General features: G+C 35.0%; 1 protein-coding gene and 1 non-coding gene across 2 annotated transcripts in view; both read right to left on the bottom strand.

Moving 5' to 3' along the window:
• Positions 1 to 674: 674 nt before the first annotated feature.
• Wdr44 (WD repeat domain 44) overlaps positions 675 to 27,705 on the bottom strand; it is a 100,045-nt gene continuing 73,014 nt past the window's right edge. The window contains exons 13-20 of the mRNA XM_047536274.1: positions 19,549 to 19,662; positions 11,133 to 11,255; positions 7,475 to 7,666; positions 7,180 to 7,281; positions 6,870 to 6,985; positions 5,590 to 5,717; positions 4,550 to 4,684; positions 675 to 1,985 (exon numbers count right to left, since the gene is read on the bottom strand). Of these exons, the coding sequence (XP_047392230.1) occupies positions 1,891 to 1,985; positions 4,550 to 4,684; positions 5,590 to 5,717; positions 6,870 to 6,985; positions 7,180 to 7,281; positions 7,475 to 7,666; positions 11,133 to 11,255; positions 19,549 to 19,662 (1,005 nt within the window). The 3' untranslated portion in view covers positions 675 to 1,890. The remainder of the gene's footprint in view (positions 1,986 to 4,549; positions 4,685 to 5,589; positions 5,718 to 6,869; positions 6,986 to 7,179; positions 7,282 to 7,474; positions 7,667 to 11,132; positions 11,256 to 19,548; positions 19,663 to 27,705) is intronic.
• Trnat-ugu (transfer RNA threonine (anticodon UGU)) lies at positions 9,887 to 9,963 on the bottom strand. Its single transcript has one exon. It is a non-coding gene; the product is annotated as a tRNA-Thr (tRNA).

Raw genomic sequence — 27,705 nt, 5'->3', positions numbered from 1 at the left:
CTGGATCAATCACACTGCCACCCAGACCTTGAGTATAAAGGAAATGCAATTAGTTAGAGAGTCAATGACACAGCAATTCAACCTTCCAGGTAAAGTACAGGTGAGCCAGGGTGCCAAAGCAGAGAGATGAACATAGGGGAGAAGGGAGAAGGGGAAAGAAGAAGGCAAACAAAATGCAGTTAGCCAGAAAGCCCAGAACACCCCAAGACCATGCTGATTAACAAGGATATAACTGTGGCTCCCCAGCTTCTCACTCACATACTGAAAATGAATGCAGTAAAGAACACATGAGCATAGAGATGAACTCTTACCAGTGTTCCTTTAGAATTAGATGTAAACATTTAAAAATTTTTTTCTTCTCTTTTTACTACTGGGGACTGAATCCAGGGATGCTCAACCACTGAGCCACATCCCTGATCCTTTTTTTATATTTTATTTATAGATGGGGTCCTGCCAAATTGTTTAGTGCCTCGCTAAGTTGCTGAGGCTGGCTTTAAACTTGTGATCCTCCTGCCTCAGTCTCCCAAGCCTCTGGGATTATAGGTGTGTACCACCACACCTGGCTAGACTTAAACATTTTTTAAAGGAGTGTAGCTAATGCATTATCATTTAGAGGTCTAAAATCTGGCCCTCTGTTTGCTAAAAATCAAAATTACTGAAACCAGAGTTTGTCTTGCATTCCTCTGTTTACTGAAGTCATCTGAAAATAAGTCACATTCAACAAGTGTTGGCGACCAACTTTTAATAATACATATTTAATTTTCAGAAACATATGCTAACCATCAACAACATGGTCAGGGTTCCACTGCCCCAGATGTTATTTCATTGGTACATTATATTGATATTTACAAAGGCTTTCAAATTCAACAACATAAAACAAAACAGCTTAATTTTTAAAAACTACAATGCTTTAAAAAAAATGTAAACAGTTCAATTTTACATTATTGTAAAAAAGAAGACTCACTCCTTAATGCGGCTTATTTTTTTTTAAGTGAGCAAAGCCTGGTGCTCATGGATAAAGAATGAAAAGAATTCTTTACATAGAAACATTGTGCTCCAGTGTGGCAAAGAAAAAAAATTATATATATATACATAGAAAGAAAAGAATCTTAAGTCCACAATTTAGACCACAAAAAAATCTTATCCCCAAATTGAGAAATTTATAAAAACCATTTATCCATGGTTATTGACCTATTGAAAATCTATATAACATTTTCAAAACAATAACTCAGTCAAAAGAGACTACTTCTCTTTTTTCTTTGGTACTGAGGATTGAACCAAGGGGTGCTTTACCACTGAGCCACATCCCCAGACCTTTTCATTTTTCATTTTGAGACAAGTACTCACTAAATTGTTGAGGCTGGCCTAGAACTTGCGATCCTCCTGCCTCAGGTTCCCGAGTCGCTGGGATTACAGGTGTGCGCCACTGCACCCGGGAGACCATGTTTTTTTAAAATGAAATTTTGTGCAAAAGAAATTGTTTAAGCTAGAAACAAGACTATATACCCCAGCAAGAGGCCAAAAGAGCCACTGAAATAATTTAACTTTGTTAGACTTAGTGCATGTAACCAAAAGGCACACACATGTGATTAATATATTAATATCTTTTCATGCAGAAACTTGTGCATGTTCATAATTATATAACAAAAACACATATATAACAAAACATAAAGCCTAATATCTGGCAATGTTAATCTAGCCACATTCTTTTCTAGTCCATCAGTCCAGGATTTCCTAGATCATTAACACTGCCTCTCAAAAAATATATTATATTTGAAAAACTTTCGATAAAAATTAAAAAAAGGATGTTAGCTTGAAACACTATATATTTTTTCAGTTCTGATACATATAGAAACTTACTGATATGTTTATTTTAAATGTCAATTTAAATTAAGATACATTTTTCCTTTTGTTAATAAACACTTTGATTGCTCCAGTGAAGTCAGCAGAGAGAAGAACTTCTGTATTATCTGTCTTCGCAATACCTTAAAAGCACAGAAAAAAGGGTTTCAGTGAATATGCAGCCTGCTGCCACAATTACCATATGCCCATGACATTTGACCTTTGTGGAGAAAGATCTTAACCTCACAGCCTTTCAGCTTGTTCCTGTACCCTATTCATTCTGCTGTACCCTTCCTCCTCTCTGAGGTTCACTTCCACTAACTCTGTGCTAGCTCTTTTTTCCCTGGCTTGAGGATATTATTCTTCCTTGGGGCCTGGAGGCCTGGATTTACTCCCAGGTGCCTAGGTTTCTAAGTCGTCTAACACTTCCATTTCATGGAAATAGGCTAGTGTGTTATTCAGCAGCAGGACTGGAATGTTGGTAGAATGGGACTAGTTGGGCAAGTCTGTTGCTAACAGTGTCTCTAATAAGGGTGACGGTAAGGTTAACCGTACCACAGACATATTGAGACTGCCATGAAATGAAGTAAACACCTTAGCTCTCTGAATGCTGACAGCACCTTTGCCTTTACAGTCCATATGAAGATCTGTATAGCTATGCCAAATGGCAAATATGCTTACCTCTAACAATTGCCAGCTGTGTAAAAACGTTTAACAAATTCAGTATTAACTAACTCTATTATAAATAGGTAAAGATTATAGATGTAAGAAGGACTGATTAATAAGGAAGAGAATAATCTAAACTTTAATTGGAAAGTTGTATATAGGATGAGTCAGACAAAATGGTTTCACTTAGACGTGCTAAGAACATATTCTATGTCTTTGAGCATTCCTTACCACCCTTTTGGTCTATCTAAAGTTATGCTGTGCAGCAGTAGCAAAGGACTTACGGATATAAGAAAGGCTAGAGAAGAAAAAAAATCAACATATACCAATGCATTATGAGACTACATAATAATGAAGATGAAATGATAATATTTACTATACACCAGGTATTATGCTAGGCATTTTACATGTTATCTTCAATTCTTATCAAAACCCTGTAAAGCAAGTTATTACCACCATTTTACACACTAAGATGACAGGCTCAAACTGCCAAATATGCCAGGAATAGAGGACAATCAGATATTTTATGATCTCCACATCCTAGGATTAAGAGTTTATTCTTGTCAGACATGGTGGTATAATTTGGGAAGTTGAGGCAGGAGGTTCACAATTTTATGGCCAGCCTCAGCAACTTAGTGAGGCCCTAAGCAACATAGTGAGACCCTCTCTCAAAACAAACAAACAATAAATAAATATATAAAAGGGTGGGGAATGTAGCTCAGTGGTTGAGTGTCCCTGGTTTTATTTCCCAGTACTGGAAAAGAAAAATCTTTGATTACACCAATATAGGTACAGAGCAACAAAAACAAATCTGAGCATAATCCATAGCTAGGATTTCCTGTAGAATATGAAGGGGAAACATATAGAGTATAAAAAGGTATAACTGTGTGGGAACAAAAAAGAAAAGAAAAAGAAAAAAATCCTAAATCATTTAAGTTAGAAGAAAGAAATGGGATTTAATTCTGAGAAGGAAAGTAAAAGAAAAAAATACAAAAAAACCCCAAACCAAAAAGCAGAGGTCAATATTTCCAAATGTGTAATTAAGCAAAGATTTAATAATTCTAACTTGGTTTAGTTTTTAAATCTTGCAATTGAAGTTCATCTTTGTTATAAAAAATGTTCTTCTCAGACAAACATTAGTGTGCGGAGAGTGTACATACTACTACAAGAGTAGTTACTTGAGATTCAAGTGCTTAAAAACTTCAGCATTCAAAATATTTAAGAAGAACCCTCTGCACATCCTATTGCTGTAATTTTAAGGCTTTATAAAAGGTTGGTTTGTAGTCTGTAGCGTGAGAAGGCACATTAAATAGTCTTCTGCTACTGAGTTTCATAATACAAACCTATTTCTACTAACAAGTGGTCCAAATTTGCATGGTCTTACCATACTCTTAAGGACTAGTAGGAACCATTTTTACATAATTGGCTGGCACTAAATCCTATTTGCTGAGTTTCTTTCCACTTCCTAATTTGAATTTTTTATATAACTGGAATCACTACTCATTCTCAAAGCATTACCACACATGTAAGAAATTATTGGCTTGTAAATAGCTACCTATCTCAAGATGCTGCACATTTGTGGCAAGTAGAAAGTAAGCTTGCTTTCATTTGAATTTATTCACTTAGTCAAGAAAATATTTACTAAGCACCTACTATATACAGGAAAGCACTTTGCTAGGCACTACTAATGAGACAATAAATAAGACAGACTCTCTGTTCTCTCAGAGATTACAGTCTAGTAGAAAAGACATAGTAAAGAAGCTTTGCACTCATATGTCTTGTTTGCATTTCTTTAAGGAAAATGGTTGCCTATAAAAATTAGGAACTTCCAAAATTTTCATTAATTCCTAGGTGAATTTAAAAAAGAAAAACTTGCAAAAAATGTTCCTAAAATGTTGCAAAGTGGATATCTGGCAACTATTATGGTGTAAACAAATATTCTCTATACTCATGAGAACAGCATTATAGTCAACACTAGGTTAGTGAAGCTCCTAAGTATTGACAAGAAAAAAATTAGGGCAAATAAAATATAAGTACCTACCAGTTGATGTGGTATCTAAAACTTCAGCATCTTCACCTTTATCACTCCCTTCTGATTTTTCAGACTGCATATCCAAAGATAACATCAGACTTGGATTTGGAGCAAAGATGGCTGATGTAACAACTGCATTATGTGCTGGAAAAAAAATTACTTAAGGATAACTGACAAATTTGATAGTAAACATCAGGACAAAAAGGGTAAGATGTAGGGCTGGGGAGATAGCTCAGCTGGTAGAGTGCTTGCCTCGCAAGCACAAGGCCCTGAGTTCGATCCTCAGTACCGCAAAAAAAAAAAAAAAAAAAAAAAAAAAAGGGTAAGATGCAATATATCTTTTAAAACTAACATACAAGCTGCGTGTGATGGTGCATGCCTGTAATTCCAATTAGTTGGGAGGTTGAAATAGGAGGATTGCCAGTTCGAGGCCAGTGTGGGCAACTGAGCAAGACTCTGACTCAAACTAAAATTTTTAAAAAGGGCTGAGGATGTAGCTCAGTGGTAAAGCACCCCCCTGGTTCAAACTCCAAAGTATGGGGTAGGTCAAATAAACTAACATACATGTATGTTATATGCCAAACATCCTTAAAAACAAACAGAAGAGCTGAACCCAGTGGGACACACCTATAATCCTAGCTACCTAGGAGGCTGAGGAAGAAGGATCACAAGCTAGGGGCTAGCCTGGGCAATTTAGCAAGTCTGTTTGTTTAGATGGGTTGGTGATGTATCTCAGTGGTAGAACATCCCTAGGTTTAATCCCAGTACTGTCAAAAGCCAATCAAACAAACAGAAGGAACTAAAAGCAATTTAAAACCCAGAATTATTTTCTAAAAAATAAAAACAAAACAAAGCAAAACAAAACAAAACCCCAAAATCAAACGCATACAAGTTCTAAGATTCCATGACTTCTTAAATTTTACCTCAGCTAAACAGGACGTAAAGCAGCTATAATTGATAAACTTCTTAAATAATGCTGATACAAATTTACTTTGATAAATCGCCATTTTATTCACTTATAAGACACATATAAGTAGGCAATTGCTTACCTTTAATACCTTCCCAGAAGTCATTACGATCTCTCCTGACTGAAGTAAACTTGCTTAAGTCATGATAGGTACTCCAGATATAAACATATTTATCTTCTGAACCGCTAACGAGGTAAGTAAAATCATGGCTAAATTTTGAGAAAAAGGTAAAAAAATAAATAAGAAAAAAATATCAAAGTTTCTATCACTACTTCCTAATTTAAAATACCTAAGCAACACCTGAAAGAACTTATTGAAAACTAGAATCATTGTCTCACTCTGGAGTGGGTAGGTCTAATGTTGTTTCTAGATATTGTGTGTGTGTTTATGTGTGTGTGTGTGTTTACTGAAGATTGAATTAGGGCCTTACACACACTGGGCAAGTACTTTATTACTGAGCTAACCCCCTAGTCCTGGCATCTATATTTTCATCAAAGCTCCGGTCACTGTGATGTGTGATGCTAGTTAACTCACACTGGGACAATCAATGACTTAAGGGATGAGAGAAGCAGAATACTTTACCAATTTAATTACTATAGAATTAAAGAAGAAAAGAATAATTGATAGGAAAAGACCTGAAAGAAAGATGGCTAGGAAGAAGAAAAAGTAAGCTGACAATCCTATTTCAGGAGAGCTTGCAGACTGCAAATTGAGTTCAAATAATGAAGCTGGTGGCAAAAGCTTGTAATCTCAGAGCCTTGGCAGGCTGAGGCAGGAGGATTGAGGGTTCAAAGCCAGCCTCAGCAATTTAACGAGGCCCTAAGCAACTCAGTGAGACTCTGTTAATAAATAAAATATAAAAAAGGGCTGGGGACCTGGCTCAGTGGTTAAGTGCCCCTGGGATCAATCCTTGGTACCAAAAAAAAGTTCAAATAATGATAAGTAAAGGTGTAAAGACAGGACATTTTGCTTAAGGGTAATAAAATGCTTTCTTAGCTGCTGTACCTAAAAGGAAAAAGATAATGTGGTGGTGTTGGGGTAATCCTTCTATTAAAAGCTTACATAACAATATGAAAGCAAAATATTTGGAGCTAAGAATCTTCTATGGCTCTGCAACTGTGACTTTGACCAATCAATATTTTGTGTTTTGTTTTTTTCTTCTGTAGAATAGGGGCAATTCTAAGTCTTACCTACCACACAGGAAGACAAGGTAAGTATTGCATGATGACATGAGATGCCAGTTACAAAGTGCAAAGAAACTAAAACCCTGACATAAAAATAAGGCATAGATCAATGAAAAAAATGGGAATAGGTAAGAAATGTTCTGGTCTCTTTTTAGGAGTTTCTCAATGTCAATTTACCTGAAACTTGCTTTGATCTGGCTGCTGCTATTGACATAACCCTTATACTTCATGGATAGTGACAAATCTCTCAGATCATATAGTCTGATTCTGGAGTCATTTGAGGTTACCAGTATCTAAAAATATATAAAAGAAAAAGTTAAAAATATATCTTTTAATCTAAATTAAGCTATGACACATGTAAAACAGAGCTCAAAACAAGAAATAGTAATATTCCACAGGAAAGGGAATACATTCTTCGTCCAGATATTAAAACTAACTTCAAATCTATACGTAGTGTGGAGAGAGCTGGTTTTGAATAGTACAGTACCTTATTTTCTCCAGGTAAAGGCTCAATGCCAGTAATTTTCCTTCCAACCTTATTGCGCCCTCTAGTAGATCGGACATGTATTTGTGTATGGTATTTCAAATGCTAAAATTAAATCATAAATTAAAAATATCAGAATTAGAAGAAACTTCCAAGATCACTTGATAAAATTCTTATACAGATTTGGTATTATTTGTCTAATTTACAGGTAAGGCAGGGGATTAATGACTCATCCAAAAACTACGAAAGTGTTTTATTGAGTACTCAATTATGTTATTAACCCAAAATAATCATTTACCTCTGTATCATAGAAAATACATCTCCCATCATATGTTCCAATTACTGCATATTTGCCATTCTGACAGAAATTTGCAGCTGTGATCAATTTTGTTTGACCATCTACTTCATTCCACAAAGCCACTTTTTTGTCAGGTATGTTCCAAAGGCGAAGCTTTCCATCAAGTGACCCACTTAGAAAATACCTGTCATCCTAAAAAGGTGGCAAAAGAAAAGCTTTTTATTTTACCACTTGAAGAAAAATTCAGCAAATCAAAACATTAATAAGTCTATTAGAAATAATGTTTTAAAATGTAGATCTCATTGTATAAGTATTCTTATTTTTCATCTTTTGTTTTGGATGTTGGGGATGGAACCTGGGGCCTCAGACATGCCAGGCAAGCTTTCTATCCTTGAGCTACATCTCCAGTCCCAAAACATTATTTTTAAGCAAGCATTAGTTTATGCACCAAAAACAATAACAACAATTAGAAACTTCAGTATTCATTGTGGAGAAATAACATTCTAATCATTTTACCCTAATCTTGAACTGCTTTTCTCAAGGTATGATATTAGTAGAAAATGTGCTTGAGTGTGTATTGTGTGGAAAAAAATTCTGTAATCATGTAATTTGGAAATTCTGGGTTGCAAAATATTAAACAGGATTCTCAGACAATTCACATTTTGAATATATAAAAAGAGGATAAAGTTGGTAGTGTTTTTCAACTTATTTCACCACACAATTTTTTTGGGCAGATGGGGGAGTCTAGAAGGAACATCTAACAGGCCATGTTTTGGGAAACATTATCCTATACCATACTCTCCTCTGGGATGCACACAATACTGGGATAAAAGGGTAACACAGGTCAGTGGCTTACAGAACCAGGCTTTTTTGGAACTCCAATATCTTGTCAGCAGAGAATCACCTCATGATTCAATCTCAGATCAGGAGTTCTTCATCTGGGGTAATCTGGCCCTACAGTAGACATCTATCAATGTCTGAAGTCAGTTTTGGTTGTCACAGCCTGCTCTGGGTTGGGATGCTATCAGTAACTAGTAGGCAGAGGCCAGGAATGCTGTTAAACATCTTACAATGCTCTGGAGAGCATTCCCTCCCCCTATAACAAAGAATGTCAATAATACCGAGGTTGAGAAATCCTGCTGTAAACTAAACCAGTCCTACCACCAAGCTGGTCTAATCTTTGGCAACATAAGAATTAAAGATTAAATAATTAGGGCACCAAAACAAGGAGGCAATTCTCTTCTCTGCTCAAGATTATTGTTCTTACCTACTTAGGATGTCTGTCAAGAACAATCAACAAATGATGGGCATTTTTATGACTATGGTTTAATCAGCTGTACTCAATGTATGCTAGAAGAGCTGAACAAGTAAAAATACTTCATCTTGGGGGTTGGGGAGCTCAGTGGTAGAGCACTTGCCTAGCATGCATGAAGTCATGGGTTCAGTCTCTAGTACTGCAAAAACAAATCAAAACACAAACAAAAAAACCCTTCATCTTGGTATTCTAATACAAAATTTTACTTAAATACATGTGTGTGTCTCCAATTTGCTGTTTTGTTTACAATGCTGCTACTTTCCTTCCAGTTATATTCCACGTCATACTGCCTAAGGAAATATCTACACTACCACATTCTTCTATCTCCTCTCAAAACCCCTCCAGATCAGTAGAGTTTTTGTTTCCTAAATAAAAAGTAAAATTATAGAAAAAATTACTGACTGACAGAGGCCTTAATAATAAAAAGCTACCTAGTACTATCACAATCTAATATTTCTTTCCATTCTGATAGCTAAAATAGAGACAAAATGGTAAATCTATCCTGCTACATCTTTAGGGGACAGAATGGCAATGTCATTCAGAAAGAAGACTAACAACTTGATGGTCAAAACTGATAAGGTATTAACATAGATCAGACATTTTTAATTTTCCTAAGTTAATGACCAAGTTCTTTGAAGTGTTCAGGTTTATAGGTTGCTGCCTATATCATAAATCTGCCTAGAGAGGGCAGCAAGTATATTAAGGGGGGAAAAAGTCAGTCTTCTCTCCTAATTTGGAGGAAAAGAGGAATAAATGGGAATATGATTGAAATGTTACATTCAAAAGACAATGATTGCTGGGTGTGGTAGGGCACAACTGTAAATCTAGTAGCTCGGGAAGCTAAGGCAGGAAGATCTCAAGTTCAAGGCCAGCCTCAGCAACTTAGTGAGAACTTGTCTCAAAATAAAAAATAAAAAGGGCTGGGGATGTGGTTCAGTGGTAAAGCACCCATGGGTTCAATCCTCAGTACCAAAAAAAAAAAGACAATGGTTGTTAAACAAATGATTGGAAATATAACAATATGTCAACACAGGGGAGGGCAAGTCAAAGTCAGCATAGGGTGACTCCAATTATTTTTTTTATTTATTTATTTTTTTTGGCGGGGCTGGGGATCGAACCCAGGGCCTTGTGCTTACAAGGCAAGCACTCTACCAACTGAGCTATCTCCCCAGCCCCCAATTATTATATTAATAGATAGTAGAGTTGATACCAACATGTGATTTCCCTTGTGCTTAGTTAAAAAAAACTTAAAACTAATCTAGCATTAAGCATTTGGTGGCTCTGTCCTCCAAGGGCATACGATAGACAACAATTCCATTACAGCAGAATTTTCTCCTTTGGTTGAAACATGAAGTACTTTCTTTCCAGGGGAAACATATTAAAAGATTTTCTAGATTGAAAATGAATAAGAAGGGATATCAAGATTAACATGAATCAGGCAAGCTGGCAAATGCCTGTGGTCCGAGCTACTTGGGAGGCTAAAGCAGGAGGATCACTTGAGCACAGGAGTTTGAGGTTATCCTGGGCAACAAAATAAGACCCTGTCTCAAAAACAACAAAATACAACAATAAAGGATTAGTGAAGTTTGCAGACATTAAATAGAATTTCATGTGTATATGTATATATTTTTTGGTATGAGGGATTGAACTCAACCACTAAGCCACATCCCCAGCCCTTTTTTATTTTTAAAAAATATTCTTTTAGTTGTTGATGACATTTATTTCATTCATTTATATGCAGTGCTGAGAATCAAACCCAGTGCCTCACACATGCTAGGCAAGTGCTTTACCACTGAGCCATAACCCTAGCCCTTTTTGTTTTATTTTGAGACAGGGTCTTGCCAACTTACTGAGGCTGGCTTTGAACTTGTGATCCTCCTGCCTCGGTCTCCCGAGCTGCTGGGATTATAGGCATGTACCACCATGCCTGGCAGAATTTCGTATATCTTATAATGAATTTTGGTCTTTGCTTCTTTCAGTCTTTTCCACTTTCTCTCTTTCCTCTCTCATCCTCCTGTAATTCTCCCTATATACTTCCATTTCTCATTTTATAAATTTGCTGTTTTCGCTTCTGTAACAGCTCTCATCTTTAATAATTTACACACTACATGTCATAAAATATTTGGAATGTTTATTTACTATTATATTTAGAGTAAAATATTCTAATGTAGAGTAACAGTATTTATTTCCCTTCCCATTTTTAAAGCAAAACAGAACAAACACTAATTTAAGCTGATTTAAACTACGTAGCTATTAATATTTTTTCCATAGTCTAACTGCCCTCCAAAGAAACCAAATTCCCTCATCTTCCTTTTAGCATGACAAAAAGTATTAATTACTTACTCTTGGATGGAAAGCTATGGCAGTGACAAAATCTATATGTTGAAAACAGCAAAGGCATTCTCTTCTAGAAATGTGCCATAACCTAACTGTTTTATCCATTGAAGAAGACAGCAGAAAGTAGTTCTATGGAGAAAATAAAATTGATTAATACCACATGAAAAATACCTGTTTGTACAATAAAAGTAAACTTTCAGTTTTATGTACCTCAATAGTGCTGTTATTATTATATGCAGCACCAGAAATAATAATTATCCAATTTGCTTGAAAATTTTCATTTTTTCAAACATTTAAATATCACATTTTATCAATTCATATTACCTTTTCTGAAATTAGCACAACTCTTATGATTTTTATGTCCTAAGAAATCTTCCAGGCACCAGCAGAAGACTAAGGTGTACCTTAGTTGGTATAGCCTGTACACATTGAAACTTAGCTATAAATAAAAGGCATCTACTCACTTGATTGTCATTTCAGTTATTTTTCACACTGATAACACTGTGAATTTTAACTCACATGAATCCTAATTGTCACTTAAAAAGTCTTCAGAAATTATTTTATAATGCAGCATGGAAATGAAAAGTTATTGTGCACCTGTCACACTCTAGGCAAGAAAAATAGAGAATAGAAAGTGTCAAATCTTTCAGAATAGATTATAGAACTTTCAAAGCTCAGAGAGGTACTATAACTGAGGCATTGTGATGGCCCCATCACCAATGAACCAAACATCTATCTATCAAAATGATCCTGCTGGTAGAAGCTAATTCACTTCTAAACAATCTATTTAAGGTGAGAAATTTAAGCGATACTGGATGAGGAAACTCAAAAGAGACCCTAGTATTCTTTGGTATGCTTAAAGGTGCTAAACAAATCAAAGCAATGATAGTATTTTTTTTGAGTATATACAATTTGTCTATGCATTATTCTTAGTACTATATAGCAACACTCTGAGGTAGGAATATTATTATCCTTTTAGACAAATGAGAACAGGAAGGCAGAGAGAGAGTTAACAATTTGCCTAAGAATACACAGTTCATCAGTGGCATAGCTAGGATTTGAGCTCAGATGGTCTGGTATAAAGTCCAGGCTATAATCACTACACTGTTTTGCAGAGTGCTTAAGCAGAAGACATGTTATGAAAAGTACCATGATAATTTTGTCATTTGCTAATAGTAATTAAGAATCTTGGGTTGGGGAGATAGCTCAGCTGGTAGAGTGCTTGCCTTGCAAGCACAAGGCCCTGAGTTTGATCCCCAGTACCGCAAAACAAAATAAAACAAAACAAAAAAAGAATCTTTACTCCTCACTGTAAAAACATTAACTGCAAATATGGATTTGGATATGTAATTATGCTGAGATATAGATATGCTGTTTTTGACTATTCTAAAAAGTATACATTTATGTAGCAAAACTGTTTTTAGGTAGATGGCATACTTTACAATTAAAAAAAATAGAACTTAAGGGCTGGGCATATAGCTCAGGGTTAAATGACTTGTCTAGCATGTGTGAGGCCCTGAATTCAATTCCTAGTACCAAAAACAAACAGAATTTGGAAGATTTACAATATTCTTTGAAACATCTAGTAACAATTATTTTTACTTTTCCGATCCACTCAGTTCCAGAAAAGCTTAAAAGAGTATATGTAGTTTTATTATTTTCTATTGATTAATAACAACTATATAAAAAATAAACCTACGGCACACTGCTCATTAAAACTGGTTTTAGGGCTGGGGATATAGCTCAGTTGGTACAAGCTGCACAAGGTCCTGGGTTCAATCCACAGCACCACGAAAAAAACTGGCTTTATTCAGGGCTAAGGGCATGTGGTTTAGCAGCAGAGCATGTGCTTAGTATGTGCTAGGTCCTGGGTTTAATCCCCAATACAAAACCCAAAATAAAACATTCTAAACAAAAATGGGTCTCATTGAGTTCTTGCTTTAAGCTGGAAGAGGTAGTGTAACTAAAAGAGGTAATATAAGCATATGAACTAGATATGAAGACATTCCTAAAACATTCAGTAAAGATGAAGACATGTTATGATTTGTTCTATATGTCAAGAGGTTTCTATTTAATACTTACTCAGTGAAATTAAATAAACTTCTTAAACTAAGCACTGACGTTCGGAGTCAAAGAAATTAGGTGCAAATCAAGTTCTATCCATAGCTAGTTTTATGACCTTAGACACATCACAGAGTCCAGTCCCCTCATCTACAAAATGAAACCCTGTCCACCATGTGGGGGTTGTTATTCTAACAATTATTAAGATAATTCTTGTTAACTGGCATAAAATAAGTCTTCAAGAAATGGAAAATCCACTATAAAAACTAATTATTACAGACGTTGAAGAGAACCAACAGTGAAAGATTAGGCCTCTAACCTTGAGGGATTTAGAATCTTGTTGCAAACGACACCTAGAAATGTACATAGGTAAGAGTTAAGTAAAAAGAGAGTTCATGAAAAAAAAAAAAAGCACAAGATAGGTGATTAAAAAAATGCAGTGACCCCAGCACTGCAAAAAAAAAAAAATGCAGGAAACAAATCAACATTTACCTTAGTTGCCTTATAAAGGAGATGGGACTCAAAAAAATACATTGAAGAATGAATACATTTTTGGTTAGATGGAGTAAAAGAAAGGCACTCCATGCATGGGGTTTTAGAACAGAAGAAATTTTGTTCTTTTTCTCTCTCAGGGTGGGGAGTTAGGGATATGATAAACCCTTGGGGACTATTCATCCCCCTTTTTACAATTTATTATTTGATTTTTTATTATAAATTATTTTTTTATTTTTTACAGACAGCACTTTGATTCATTGTACACAAATGGGGTACATCATTTTGTTTCTATGGTTGTACACGATGTAGGTTCATACATGTAATGTCTGTCTGTCTCATTCCATGATTTTTCATACCCCCTCTCATTTCCTTCTACATAATCTAAAGTTCCTCCATTCTTCTCTCACCTCCCCCACCCCCATTATATATAATCCTCCACTTATCAGGGAAAACATTCGGCCTTTGGTTTTTTGGGATTGGCTTATTTCACTTAGCATGATATTCTCCAATTCCATCCACTTATTTGCAAATATATTATTCATCTTCTTTATGGGTGAATAATATTCCATTGTGTATATATGCCAGAGTTTCTTTATCTATTCATCTGTTGAAGGGCATCTAGGTTGGTTCCACAATCTAGTTATTGTGAATTGAACTGCTATAAACATTGATGTGGCTTTGTTACTGTAGTATGCTAATTTTAAGTCCTTTGGGTATAAACTGAGGACTGGGATAACTGGGTCAAAATGTGGGTCCATTCCAAGCTTTCCACACTGCTTTCCAGAGTGGCTACACCAATTTGCAATTTCACCAGCAATGTAAAAGTGTGCTTTTTTCCCCACATCCACGCCAACAACTATTATGGTTTGTGTTCTTGATAACAGCCATTCTAATTGGAGTAAGGTGAAATCTTAAAGTTATTTTAATTTGCATTACTCTAATTACTAGAGATGTTGAACACTTTTTCATATATTTATTAATTGCCTGTATGTCTTCTTCTGTAAAGTGTCTATTATTTGATTTTTAATTGACACATAAATATTGCATATATTTACACTTTATAATAATTTGAAATATGTATACATTGTGCAATGGCTATATCAAGTTAATTAACACATGCATTATCTGTATACTTATTTTTGTGGTGAGAACATGTAAAATCTACTCTCTTAGCATGTTTCAAGAATGTAAAACATGAATATTCACTGTATTCACCATGTTGTACAATAGAGCTTTTGAACTTCTTCCTCCTGACTGAAATGGTAAGTCCTTGGGCTAACATCTTTCCAGTATTCCCTCAAAGTCTGCATTTCTAAAGATGGAAAACCGATTATGAGTTTTTAGAGTTATTCTTAATAGTTCTTAAAATATTTCAAAATATTTAAAAATAGATACAGCAGGGACATCAACAAACCCAAACCAATTTTGGTCATTACAACATATACAATATAATTGGCATGTGTCCTTTTAATGCTCAGTCCTGCATTTTTCCTCTTCTCCTCACTGATTTTTAATCCTGGGGTCCAGCTGCATCTTAGGTACCTGCTTACATACAGGAAACATCTGGAACATTCTCTGATGATGACAATGATTTTGCAGTACTGGAGACTGAGCCCAGGGATACTCTACCACTGAGTCTCATCCCCAGTCCTATTTATTTTTTATTTTGAGACAGTCTTTCTGAGTTGCTTAGGCTGGACTCAAACTTGCAATTCTCTTGCCTCAGCCTCCACAGTCACTGGGATTGCAGGCATGTGACACTGCATCTGGTCTCAAATGATTATTAATTTTTCTACTCCCCCAGTAAGGTAACCAGAGACTGGTGAATTTTCTCCCCAACTTTTCCTTGTCTTGGTGACCATTCCAGAATGCGATGAAATTCCATTCAAATAACTCATCTAGACCAATACATCCCAAAATATTTGTGGTAAAGGACTGCTTTTGTTTTTAATTTCCAGTGAGTCACAGGCCAGAACTACTAAAAATATACAAAACAATAACTAGAAGAATGAAATGAAAATAAAAGTAATGTAAAATATAAAGGCTGATTTTTATTAAACAAGTAGAAGATTTCTTTTTTTTAATCTTTTTTATTTTTTGGTACTAGGGATTGAACCACAATCACTGAGCCACATCCCCAACCTTTTTTAAAGTTTTTAAAAAATTTTGAGACACAGTCTTGCTAAATTGCTAAGGACCTCACTAAATTGCTGAGGTTGGCTTTGAACGTCCAATTCTCCTGCCTCAGCCTTCCAAGCAGCTGGGATTACAGGCGTGTATCACCCCACTTGGCTAGAAGCCCAATTTTTAAGATTAGATTCAATAGTCAAAAAATTACTCTGAAAAACTTCCATTAATATTTCTAAAAGGATTCATCTTGGTTTCTGTATTTATCTCTTCACAGAGCAGTATTCATACCAGGAAAGTCAGGGGCACTGCTGTATGCCTATAATCCCAGTGGCTTAGGAGGCTGAGGCAGGAGGATTGCAAGTTCAAAACCAGACTCAGCAAATTAATGAGGCTCTAACCAACTTAGCAAGACCCTGTCAAAGAGTTAAAAAAAAGTGGGGGGGGGGCCTGGGGATGTGGCTCAGTGGTTAAGTGTACCATTGAATTCAATCCCTGCTAGCAATAAAAAAAAAAAAAAAGACCAGGAAGGGCCAGTTCACAAACTGCCACCAGTCCTTAAAAATGCGTATTTTTCAGGACTGGGGATATAGCTCAGTTGGTAGAGTGGTTGCCTTCCAAGCACAAGGCCCTGAGTTCAATTCCCAGCACCACAAAAAAAAAACCAAAAATGCACATTTTTTCCACTGGAAGTAAGCAGATATCTAGATGGATACTAAATAATATGTCTGTTAACTCCAAAATATTTGGAAAGAATACCAGGAAGAAAGTGTATAAAAATTTTGATTTCTTAAATCTTTGTAATGTGCAGAACATTTGTTATTTTTGTAATTCTGTTTCCATGTGGTGATTAGCTGCTATTACACAGGAATGGGCTAGAGAGGAATGCTCCAAAGCCAAGAGGGTTGAACCCTAACTCCTTTACTCCTTGGATATGTGGCTTTAGGTATGCTAGTTAACCTGCACAAATTTCGTTTTTTTTTTTTTTTAATTATTGCTAGGGAAACATCAATGACCTTATAGGATTTGAGGGTACAAATAGCACATGTATTTACATTTTGCCTATGTCATCAATGCCTAAACTGCTACCTGGCACCTTAATAAGTAATATTAATTGGGCATTTACTATATTATAGACAAGTGCTTTGTATTAACTAGGTCAATTAATCTTCCCCTACAGTTCTTTGAGGAAGCTACTTTTATTATGCTTAATGAGGCATGCTGAGGTTAAGGAACTTGCCCAAGGTTACAAAACTATAAGAGGTAGACTAGGTAGGATATGAATCCCAGGAGCCTGGCTCCGGAGTTCATGTTCTTAATTAGGCGGTAAAGTGATAAACAGATATGTTTTGAGTGAGCGAAAAGTACTGGCATTCATATAGGTGTATTTGCATAGGTTCTAAGTAATGTTCTTTTTACTATTTCTTCCATGAAGGAAAAAGGGGAATGGTCAATGAGACAGGGAGGATATCAAGAAAGTATAAGGCTCCATAACCAAGAAGAGCATTTCAAGAAAGATTAATAGCATCAAATGATCCAATGCGAGGAATGTTAAGGAGAAGGAATTCAAAGAACAGGTGTTAATTTTGATCAAAAGGTAGCTATGATGGTTGATTTTATGTTATTCTGTGTAGGGTTTAGTACCCAGCTGTATAATCAAGCACCTCTCTAGTGGCTGTTGTGAAGATATTCTGTAGACTTAGTTAACATCTATTATCAGTTGATTTTAAGGAGATAACCCTTGAGCATATGGGTGGGGCCTTATCTAATCAGCCCAAGGTCTTGAGAGGAAAAACAGGTTTCCTAGAGGATAAGAAATTCTGCTTTGGGTTGGGGATATAGCTCAGTTAGTAGAGTGCTTGCCTTGCATGCACAAGGGGTTTGATGCCAGTACTGCAAAAAATAAATAAATAAAATAAATAAAAACAAAAAAAATTCTGCTTTAAGATTGCAGCATTAACTCCTGCTGTTTTCACCCTAAAGGCCTGTCCTACAAATTTTAAACTTGCTTTTCCCCACAAATGCATGAGCCAATTTCTTAAAAAGTTGTTATTAGAGGCTAGGAAGGGTGGGAGGGTAGGGGGATGAGGGATGGTTGAATAACAGGTATCAAAATACAAATACTGGTGTTCTGTAGCACAGTATAGGGTGTCTATAATTTTCCACAGTTTATTACGTATGTTATAAAGAACTACAGAAGAGTTCAGAAGCACCTGACACAAAGAAATGTTAAATGTCTAAGGAGATGGAGGGGATGGGGTTGTACCTCAGTGGTAGAGCACTTGCCTAGCACGTGTGAGGCACTGGGTTTGATCCTTAGCACCACATAAAAAGTAAATAAATAAAAGTACTGCGTCCATCTATAACTAAAAAAAATTTAAAATATTTAAAGAGATGGAAATGCTAATTACCCTGATTTAATCATTACATATTATATACATATATTGAATTATCACATTGTATCCTACAAATTTTTTTTTTTTTTTGGTGCTGGGGATTGAACCCAGGGCCCTGTGCTTGTAAGGCAAGCACTTTACCACCTGAGCTATATCCCCAGCCCCCCTGCAAATATTTTTTAAAAGTTAAAAAAAATCTTTCAGTTAGTATTACATTTCAGAAAAAAACACTTTTAAAAAGCAAAATGAAAGCAAAATTTCTAATTATATGATTTGTACTTATTATTACAAATGAATGTGATTATCAAATTAAGGATATCTCATACTTCTATCTTCTGACAACTCAGGGTAGGGAAGAAGTGCAAAGAGACAATTAGGACTTAGTTTCAAAATCAACTATCAGGTGAGACCTAAGCTTGTTTTGAGAGATTAAGGGAGATGCTATGTACCCAGAACATCTAAACAGGTATGACACAAGAACAAAGCTGGAGCTTGGGGAAAGCCTGACTTGCCAACATGAAAACTGTGCCACATGAAGTTCTCCTAAAATAGTTAAAATATATGGGTACCACTGGTATCCCTGATATTATTTGGTTAACTCAGTTTATTTTCCTCAAGTCAGGCTTTTAAATAATATTTTCTTTCCTAAATTCTTAATATTTTAAAGATTCTGATTACTGGCAAATTTTAATATGGAGAAAGTGTAAGATGTCATGCAAAAATTCTAAGTTTTCATGCTTCTAATACCTTATATAAAATTTAAAACATCTCTTTAAATTTTCACAAGACTTTTAAAATATTTCATGGCAAAAGAGCCTCTTTACTTTGGAAATAATTTTTCTATAAGGAAAAAAATCACAAACTGTTTAACAAAAATTAATAATTTCATGAATTTTAGCCAATTAACATCAAATTAGGCTTGATGAGATATTTAGGACTTCATCCTCACAGTAAAAATCATATTCATTTTGCTGAGGAAATATATTTTGCAGAATTACTGCTTATAATAAAAGCAAAACATAACAAATGTACAGATAGATCTAGATAGAACCCATAATATAAATATTTACTTATTAGCCCAACTTGATAGGTCTTTTTTTTTTTTTTTGGTGCTGGGGATCAAACCCAGGGCCTTGTGCTTACAAGGCAAGCATTCTACCGACTGAGCTATCTCCCCAGCCCTAATAGCTCTTTTTTTAAACTTAATTTGTAGATAACTCGCACAAAGGATATAAGAACATCGAAACACTTGACAGTGTAATAATGATACAAATAAAACTGTTCTTATCTTAAATTCATAGTTATACAGAATTAATACACAATTTCCAATAATAATATCTTACTTTAGACCATGAAAGATCGAGGAGATCAGCAGTGTGTCCTTTGTATTTGCAAAATGGCCTTTGGCGAAAGGGTGCGTTTTTGTCATCAGGGTCTTCTTCAGTTCCACTGCATACCTATTTAAATATAAAGATAAACTTTAAAACAGAGGTGTAGAACTAGCAAAACCAACACTTCTTACTCTCCGCACCCCACCTGTTCTGTCATCAGTGCCCAAAATGAAATCATAAGCCACTAAAATCAAATTCCATTTTATGTTGATCTACTTTTTATGACTTCTTTTCATCTCCTTGCTCTAATAAACCAAGATCATTCCCTAAGATAGATCATTCTAGATAGATATATATTTAGATCTATCAATACATCTATATCTCTATGTATACCCTGCTATCACAATCTTCTCCCTCCCTAACAAAGTCCCTACTTCATCCTTTTCTGAGCATCTGTTTCTTCAGGAAAGACAGGGGCCAGCACCAGGCAATGAGTCATGATTGGTTTAAGTTAATTAAGATGAGCTCATTCCCTTTCCCAATGATGGCTGGTTTAGGTATGGACATATGCTACACTTTTAGTCAATTAGACAAAGGGAGAAAATTATGGGGGTGGTGAGAATAAAGGGAGTCTTATATAGAGGGATTTTCTCACTCTTAAAAAGGAGCATACTTAAGAGACCTTCTACTTTCTTGTCTCTAAACATTGTTGTGTGCACGTGACACCTAAAACTATAGTGGCCATCTTGGGACCATGAGGGAAAAAGCCCAAGAGAACTAAACAACAGAGCAAAAAGCAGGAAGGTGGTAGGATCCTCTGTCCCTGATGCTACTACTGAGCTGCTGAATTAACCAATCCTGGTACAGCCTTACCTATAGACTTTTCCTCATTGTTTAAGCCTTTTTCAGTTGGTTTAAGTTATTTAAAGTCAAAAACACCAGAAAGCCAGGTAGAAAATAATGCCATACATGTGTGCCATGCATTTAGTTATAACATGCTTTTTGTATTCATTATCTGAATGAATCCTAGCAACTCTATGAGGTAGATATTAACATTATGAAGAAATCAGGAAAGAACCTGAGGTTCAAAGAGGTTAAAATAACATATTAAACATCACACAGCCACCTGTGAACAGCAGAAGCAAAGCAGGAATATAAGTCATCTAATTAGTCCAGATTTGTCCCTCAGCTGTTCTACAGGATATAGAATGAGCAAAAATATGGAGTGCTCATTAAGCCTTCATATTTACAGAAGTGTGGGTAGAATGATGAGGATAGAAAAAGTTTATGGAGACACAGTAAGGGATTAAGGTAGAAAGCTACTTTGAGACCACATCATAAAGGGTCTTGAATTCGAGGCTTAAAAGAATGAACACTCTAAGACAATGGAGAGCCAACATAGGGTTCTGAAAAGGAATAAAATTATTTGACTGGTACTTTAGAAAGAGAACTCCAGAAAATGACAAAGACAGTTTGGAGAGAGCCAGTGGAGCAGGAAGAACAATCAATAAGATTAAGAATAATGAGGGCTTGAACTAGAACAGGGGCCATTGGATAGATAAAAATTACTACCATTCTTTGTCTAGTTGTTTGCTTGTTTGTGGTCCAGGAGTTCAAAACCAGGACTTCATGCATGCTAGGCAAGTGCTCTACCACTGAGTTACACATCCAGTCCTCTCTAGAACTTCACCATTTACAAAAACTTTTTCACATCAGCTACGGAAGTAGACCAGCAACATAGGCTTTGAGACCTTTTCCCAAGCTCACCTAATCCTAGATAACTAAAACTTTTACCTCTAATTTCTGCTGCCAGATTAGTGAGCACTATCAAAGACATAAAACTAAATGGTCTTGCCCCATTACAAAAAAGTCAACTTCTTTTTAAACTATCATTTACTTTTCAATCACTTCTTAGCAGATTTTCCCTAGCAGTGATTCCATGCCTCTTTCTCCTCAAATACCCATTTTCTTCTCCCTGCATTCTACCTTATTTCAAAATATTTTTCAAAAGATTTTTATTGTAAGTAGTACATGATCAGTATAGACAGTTTAGAAAATCTAGAAACTAGAACAGCTAAAACCAATATCACCCACAATCTGCTTACATTTTGACCATCTTCAATCTTTCATTTTTAAAAACATAACTGAAATCATATTGTATACAAAATTTGACATCTTCTTTTTTTAGACCATGAGAATTTTCTCCATTTTACACTTTGAAAACACTTACTGGCCACACGTCAATGCACCATAATTTAATCATTCTCTATTAGCTGATCACCTAGACATTTCCAATTCCTTTAATATAAGCAGCAATTCAAAGAATGTTCTAGGACATGAATGTTTATCCCACTTTGACTATTTCTTTAAGGAGTAATACTGGGTCAAAAAGTTTGAAGTTGAGGGCTGGAGTTGTGGCTCAGTGGCAGAGTGCTTGACTAGCATGTGTGAGGCACTGGGTTCGATTCTCAGCACCACATATAAATAATGAATGAAATAAAGGTCTATCAACATCTTAAAAAATATTAAAAAAAAGTTCAAAGTTGAGACTTTTTATAAAAGTATCTTCTGTTTGTCTTAATAAAAGTAGATAAGTTTATTAAATAAATTTTAAGAGACAAATCAAATTAAAATGAACTAAAATTCTATTAACTAGAGATAATATTATTAATAATTCAGCATATTTCCTTAAATCTTACCTTTTTCGTCACAGGGTAATATTGTATATATTTTTCCATTGTGCATTTTCTACTTTATTTATTGTGAAGATTTTTAATGCTATTACATAGCCTTTGAAAACAATTTAGGGGCTGCACAGTATTCTACTGTATGGATTATATTATAGTTTATGTTTAAATCATTAGAAATTTAGCTTTTTCAAATGTTAGCTATTATTAGAACACCTAGATGAATGTATTTTTACTTATATCTTTGGCCATATCAAATTATTTCCTCATGATAAATTATTAAAGGTAGAAATTTAAAGTAAAATATTATACAATTTTTCTAGGTATGTGTATACATATAATATTCAACAAATGAAGGAGGGAGGGAGATTGAGATAATAAAAAATATATGTAAAGCTTTATTATAGACATATCTAATATATACAAAAATATGAATGAATATAAAAAAGCTTATATTCATTGTGCCAAGCAAATGAATAAGCCCCATATAATATAATCAACCCCATGCATCCATCACCTGCTTTAGTAATTAACATTTCAGCAATCTTGAACCACCAATCCTTTCATTTTTATCCATTTTTGGTGGAGCATTTAAAGCAACATCTAGACACTAATTATTTTATCAGTAAATACTTCTATGTATATCTTCAACTGATATGCTCTTTTAAATATAACTACCATGTCATTATCACAACTAAAAATACCATTTACATCATCTAGTACCTAATCCATATTCAAGTATAGGTTGAATATCCCTTATCAGAAATGCTTGGAACCAGAAATCAATTTTTTAAAAATATAAAGTTAAAAAAATTTGTACATATATGAGAATATCTTGGGGATGGAAACCAAATCTAAATATAAAATTCATTTGTGTTTCACATAGGTCTTATTATAGCCTGAAGGAAATTTTTACCACCCCCCCATAAATAACACTTTTGGTAGGTGCTGGTTATTGAACCCAGGGCCTTGTGCATGGTTAGCATTTGCTCTATCTCTAAGCTACAACCCCCAGCCCCTCAATATTTTTAATAATTTTGTGCATGAAATACAGTTTAATGACATGGAATTTTCCACTTGTGTAATGTTTGTGGCTTAAAAATGTTTTGGATTTTAGAATAGTTCAGGTTTTAGATTTTCAGATTAGGGATGTTCAACCTATCTCTTGATTATCTAAAAATGTCATTTTAAAGTTGGACTATTCTGCCACATGGTAGTGTGACTAAGTGGTCTAAAGTTGGGCAGTTTTGAAAAATTATAAAGCTTTTGATACTTAGTAGACTTACTGTATACCACATACTGTGTTGATTATTTGGGATACCAAAATGAATAGACCATAAAAGTAAGAAATGTCTTATTCTCAGTATAGAAGCTAGAATGATCCTTTTAAAATGTCAGATTATGTCATTCTGTTTTCAAAAACCCTGCATTGGCTCTCACCTTTCTCAGAGCAAAAGCCAAGCCCTTGCAATGGCCTACATGTTCTGATCCCTATCCCAATCCACACCTCTGTGACTTCATTTGCTGCTTCTCTTCCTCTTGCTCACTGGCTCCAGTTACCCAGGTCATGCCACTGTTTGTTGAACACAACAGAACTCCTACTTTATAGCAGTTTCACTTGTTGCTTCCTTTACCTGGAATGGTCTTCTCTTTCAGATAGCCATATGATCATTTCCTCACCTCTTTAAGATTTTGCTCAAATGACAAACTCTTGGTGAAGCTTTGCTTGCCCACCTTATTTGCCCCATACCACCCTACTTTAGTTGTTTTATCTTTTCTACATGAAACGTATTACCTTCTCATATCCACATGCAAAAGAATGACCTTGGACCCTTATTTTACACCATTCACAAAAATCAACTCAAAATGGATGAAATACTTAAATGTAAGGTCTAGAAAAAACAAGGAAAATGCTTCTTGACATTGGGCTTGGCAATGATTTCTTGGATATGACACCAAAAGCACATACAAAAAAGAAGTAAAAATAGTAGAGCTACAGTAGTAGCTTCCTTATTCTTAGTTTTGCTTTTAGCAGTTTCAGCTAGCAGCAGTCAACTGTGGTTCAAAAGTTATTTGTTTTAACTCTTTCGAGAGAGAAATACCATATTTATATAAGCTTTATTATGGTATATGGGTGTAACTGTTCTATTTTATTATTATTATTGTTAATCTTACTGACTTATTGATTGATTGTACTGGTGGTTTACCCCAGGGATGCTGTACCACTGAGCTACATCCTTAGCTCTTTTTTTTTTTTTTTTTTTTTTTTTTTGAGACAGGGGCTAAATTGCTGAGGCTGGGCTTGAACTTGCCATCCTCCTGTCTCTGCTTCCTGAGTTGCTGGTATTATAAATGTGCGCCAAAATGCTTGGCCTGTGCCTAATTTATAAATTAAACTTTATCGTAGGTCTGTACACACAAAAAAAAACCATGGCATATAAACTTGCAATATCCATGGTTTCAGGCACTCACTGGGGGTCATGGAATGTATTCCCCATGGATAAGGGATGACTACTGCACATCAAACTAAAGAGTTTTCTGCACAAAATGTAAACAACCAACCAAACGAAAATACAACTATGGAATGGGAGGAAATATTTACAAACCAATCTGATAAAGGTTAACATCCAAAATATATAAGGAACTCCTACAAATAAAAGCAAAAAACTAAACCAAACCCCAATCAAATAACCCAATTAAAAAGGGGTGTGTGTTGCATGCTTGTAATCCTAGCAACTCAGGAGGCTGAAGCAAGAGGATCACAAGTTAAGAGGACAGCCTGTGCAACTTAGTGAGAACCTGTCTAAATATAAAAAACAAACAAAATGTCTGCAAATTCAGTACTGCAATCAGCAGTAGAGCACCCATGGGTTCAATCCCTAATACCACAAAATTAAAAAAATAAAACAATTAAAAATGGGCAAAGGAACTGAACAGACATTTTTCCAAAGAAGGTATACAAATGGTCAATAGATAAAAAGGCACTCAACATCACCGTCATTAACTATATAATGATATATTTCCCAACACCTGTTAGAATTCTATTATAAAAAAAATAGGTGTTGGCATGAATATGGAGAAAAGGTAACTCTTGTGTACTATTGGTGTAAATTGGTGCTACTATGAAGAGCAGTATGGAAATTCCTCAAAAATTAAAAACAGAACTAACAATTGAACTAGTAATCCCACTTCCTGATATATATCCAAAGGAATTAAAGCCAAGATTTCAAAGAGAGATCTGTACTCTCATATTCATTGAAGCATTACTCACAATAGCCAGATCACACAAGTAACCAAAATGTCCATCAATGGATGAATAGATTAAAAAATGTTGCATATACATGATAGGTTATTTTTCAGTCTTCATAAAGAAAATGCTGTCATTTCTTTATGCTAAGTGAAATAAGTTAAATACAGAAGGACAAATACTGCATGATACAGAAGCAGAGAGTAGAATGGTGGTTGCCAATAGCTCAGGGAGGAGAAAACAGGACAATATTAGTCAAAAAGTACAAAGTTTCAGTTATACAAAATAATAAGTCCCAGAGATCTACTGTATAGCATAATGACTATAGTTAATACTGAACTGTATACTTAAAAATTTATTGAATGTTCATACATTGTTGGTGGGACTACAAATTAGTAAAACCACTTACTTACTTAATTAATCAATTAATTTATTGGTGCTAGGGATTGAACCCAGGGCCTTGTGCTTGCGAGGCAAACACTCAACCAACTGAGCTATCTCACCGGCCCCAGTAAAACCACTTTAGAAAGCAGTATGGAGATTCTTCAAAAGACTAGGAAAGGAACCATCACATAATCCAGCTATTATACTCCTCAGTATATATCCAAAAGACCTAAAATCAGCATAGTATAGTGATACAGCCACATCAACGTTTATTCACAATAGCCAAGTTATGGAAACAGCCCAGGTGTATGACAACAGATGAATGGATAAATAAAATGTGATATATTTACAAAATGGAGTTTTACTCAGCCATAAAAATGAATGAAATATGGCATTTGCTGATAAAAGGATGGAAATGGAGAACATGGTACTAAGTGAAATAAGTCAGTCCCAGAAAGTCAAGGGTTGAATGTTTTCTCTGATATGTGGAAGCTAGAGTAAAATAAGGGGAAAAGGGTGTGTGTGTGTGTGGGTAGGAATCCCATGAAAATAGAAGAGAGATCAGTTCAGTAAAGGAAGGAGATAAAGAGGGAGGGAGAAGGGACAGGAAAAGAGGAACTGTGGAATGAAACTGACCAAATTATGCTATGCACATATATGAATATAACACAGTGAATTTCAACTTTATGTATGTCTGTAAAGCATCAATTAAAAAACTATAAGTAAACAGAAGGAAGTTCAATGGATTAGAGGAAGAAGAGCAGGGGGAAGGAGGAGGGGAGGGAAAGAGGAAGTACTGGGAACTGAAATGGAGCAAATTATATTCCATGCATATGGAATGATTATTTCTAAAAGAACCCTGCTATTATGTATAACTATAATGCACTAATAAAAACATAAAAATACAGAGTGTTGATCTTAAATGATTTTAAGTGCTCTTAAAACAAATAGTAAATAAGAGGGTAAGGGAAAACTTTTGCAATCAATGTATAGGTTAATGGCATAGGTTGTGGTGATGGTTTCATGGTTGTACACTTATCTCTGAACTCATCAAATTGTGTATTAAATGTGTACTGATTTTTGAATGTCAATTATAACTAGATACAGTGGTTTTAAAAATTGTCTTGGAATGTTACAAAATGTACTTATTTTATCTTCTTTCACAAAAATGTAGGCTTTATAATAGATTTGCCTCCGTTGTTCATTTATATCTCTGATTCCCAGAACAGCGACTAATACACAGTAGGTACTCAATCAATTTTTTTTTTATAAAGAACCTAGATTTATTTAGTTTATGATATTGGAGACTGAGAGAGTCAAAAACATGGCACCCATGTCTGGTGAGGACCTCACAGCTGTGTTATAAAATGGTGAAGGCAGGCAAAATAGAGTCACTATTCTACCTTGGGTTCTTCTACCTCTTTTAAAGTCAGTAATTCCATCATAGGGGTCCAACCCTCACAACCTCATCTACTACTAATTACTTCTCAAAGGCCCCACCTTTAAACACCATCAATATATGAATTTGAGGATTAAGTTTTCCACCCTTGAACTTTTAAGTGATGCTTTCAAACCATAGTCATTGAAGACACAATCAGTACTTAAGAGGTGGGGCTATTATATTCAATCAATATTTTTGAATTCAATGAAAACCAAGTTCCAGATCTCAAGATATCAACTAGTGAAACATAATGGTTAACAGCATAAGTTCTAGTGACAGGACAGAGTTGTGTTCTAATTCTGACACTAATATATCTACTCACTGTGAGAAACTAGTGAGTTACTCAGTATTTCTAAGCTTCCCCCTGCTTCTTTTTTTTTTTTTTTTTTTTTTTTTGCAGTATGCTTTAC

Source organism: Sciurus carolinensis, chromosome X, assembly GCF_902686445.1.
Source record: "Sciurus carolinensis chromosome X, mSciCar1.2, whole genome shotgun sequence".
Lineage (NCBI taxonomy): Eukaryota > Metazoa > Chordata > Mammalia > Rodentia > Sciuridae > Sciurus > Sciurus carolinensis.
This window is presented reverse-complemented; position numbering and strand designations above follow the sequence as displayed.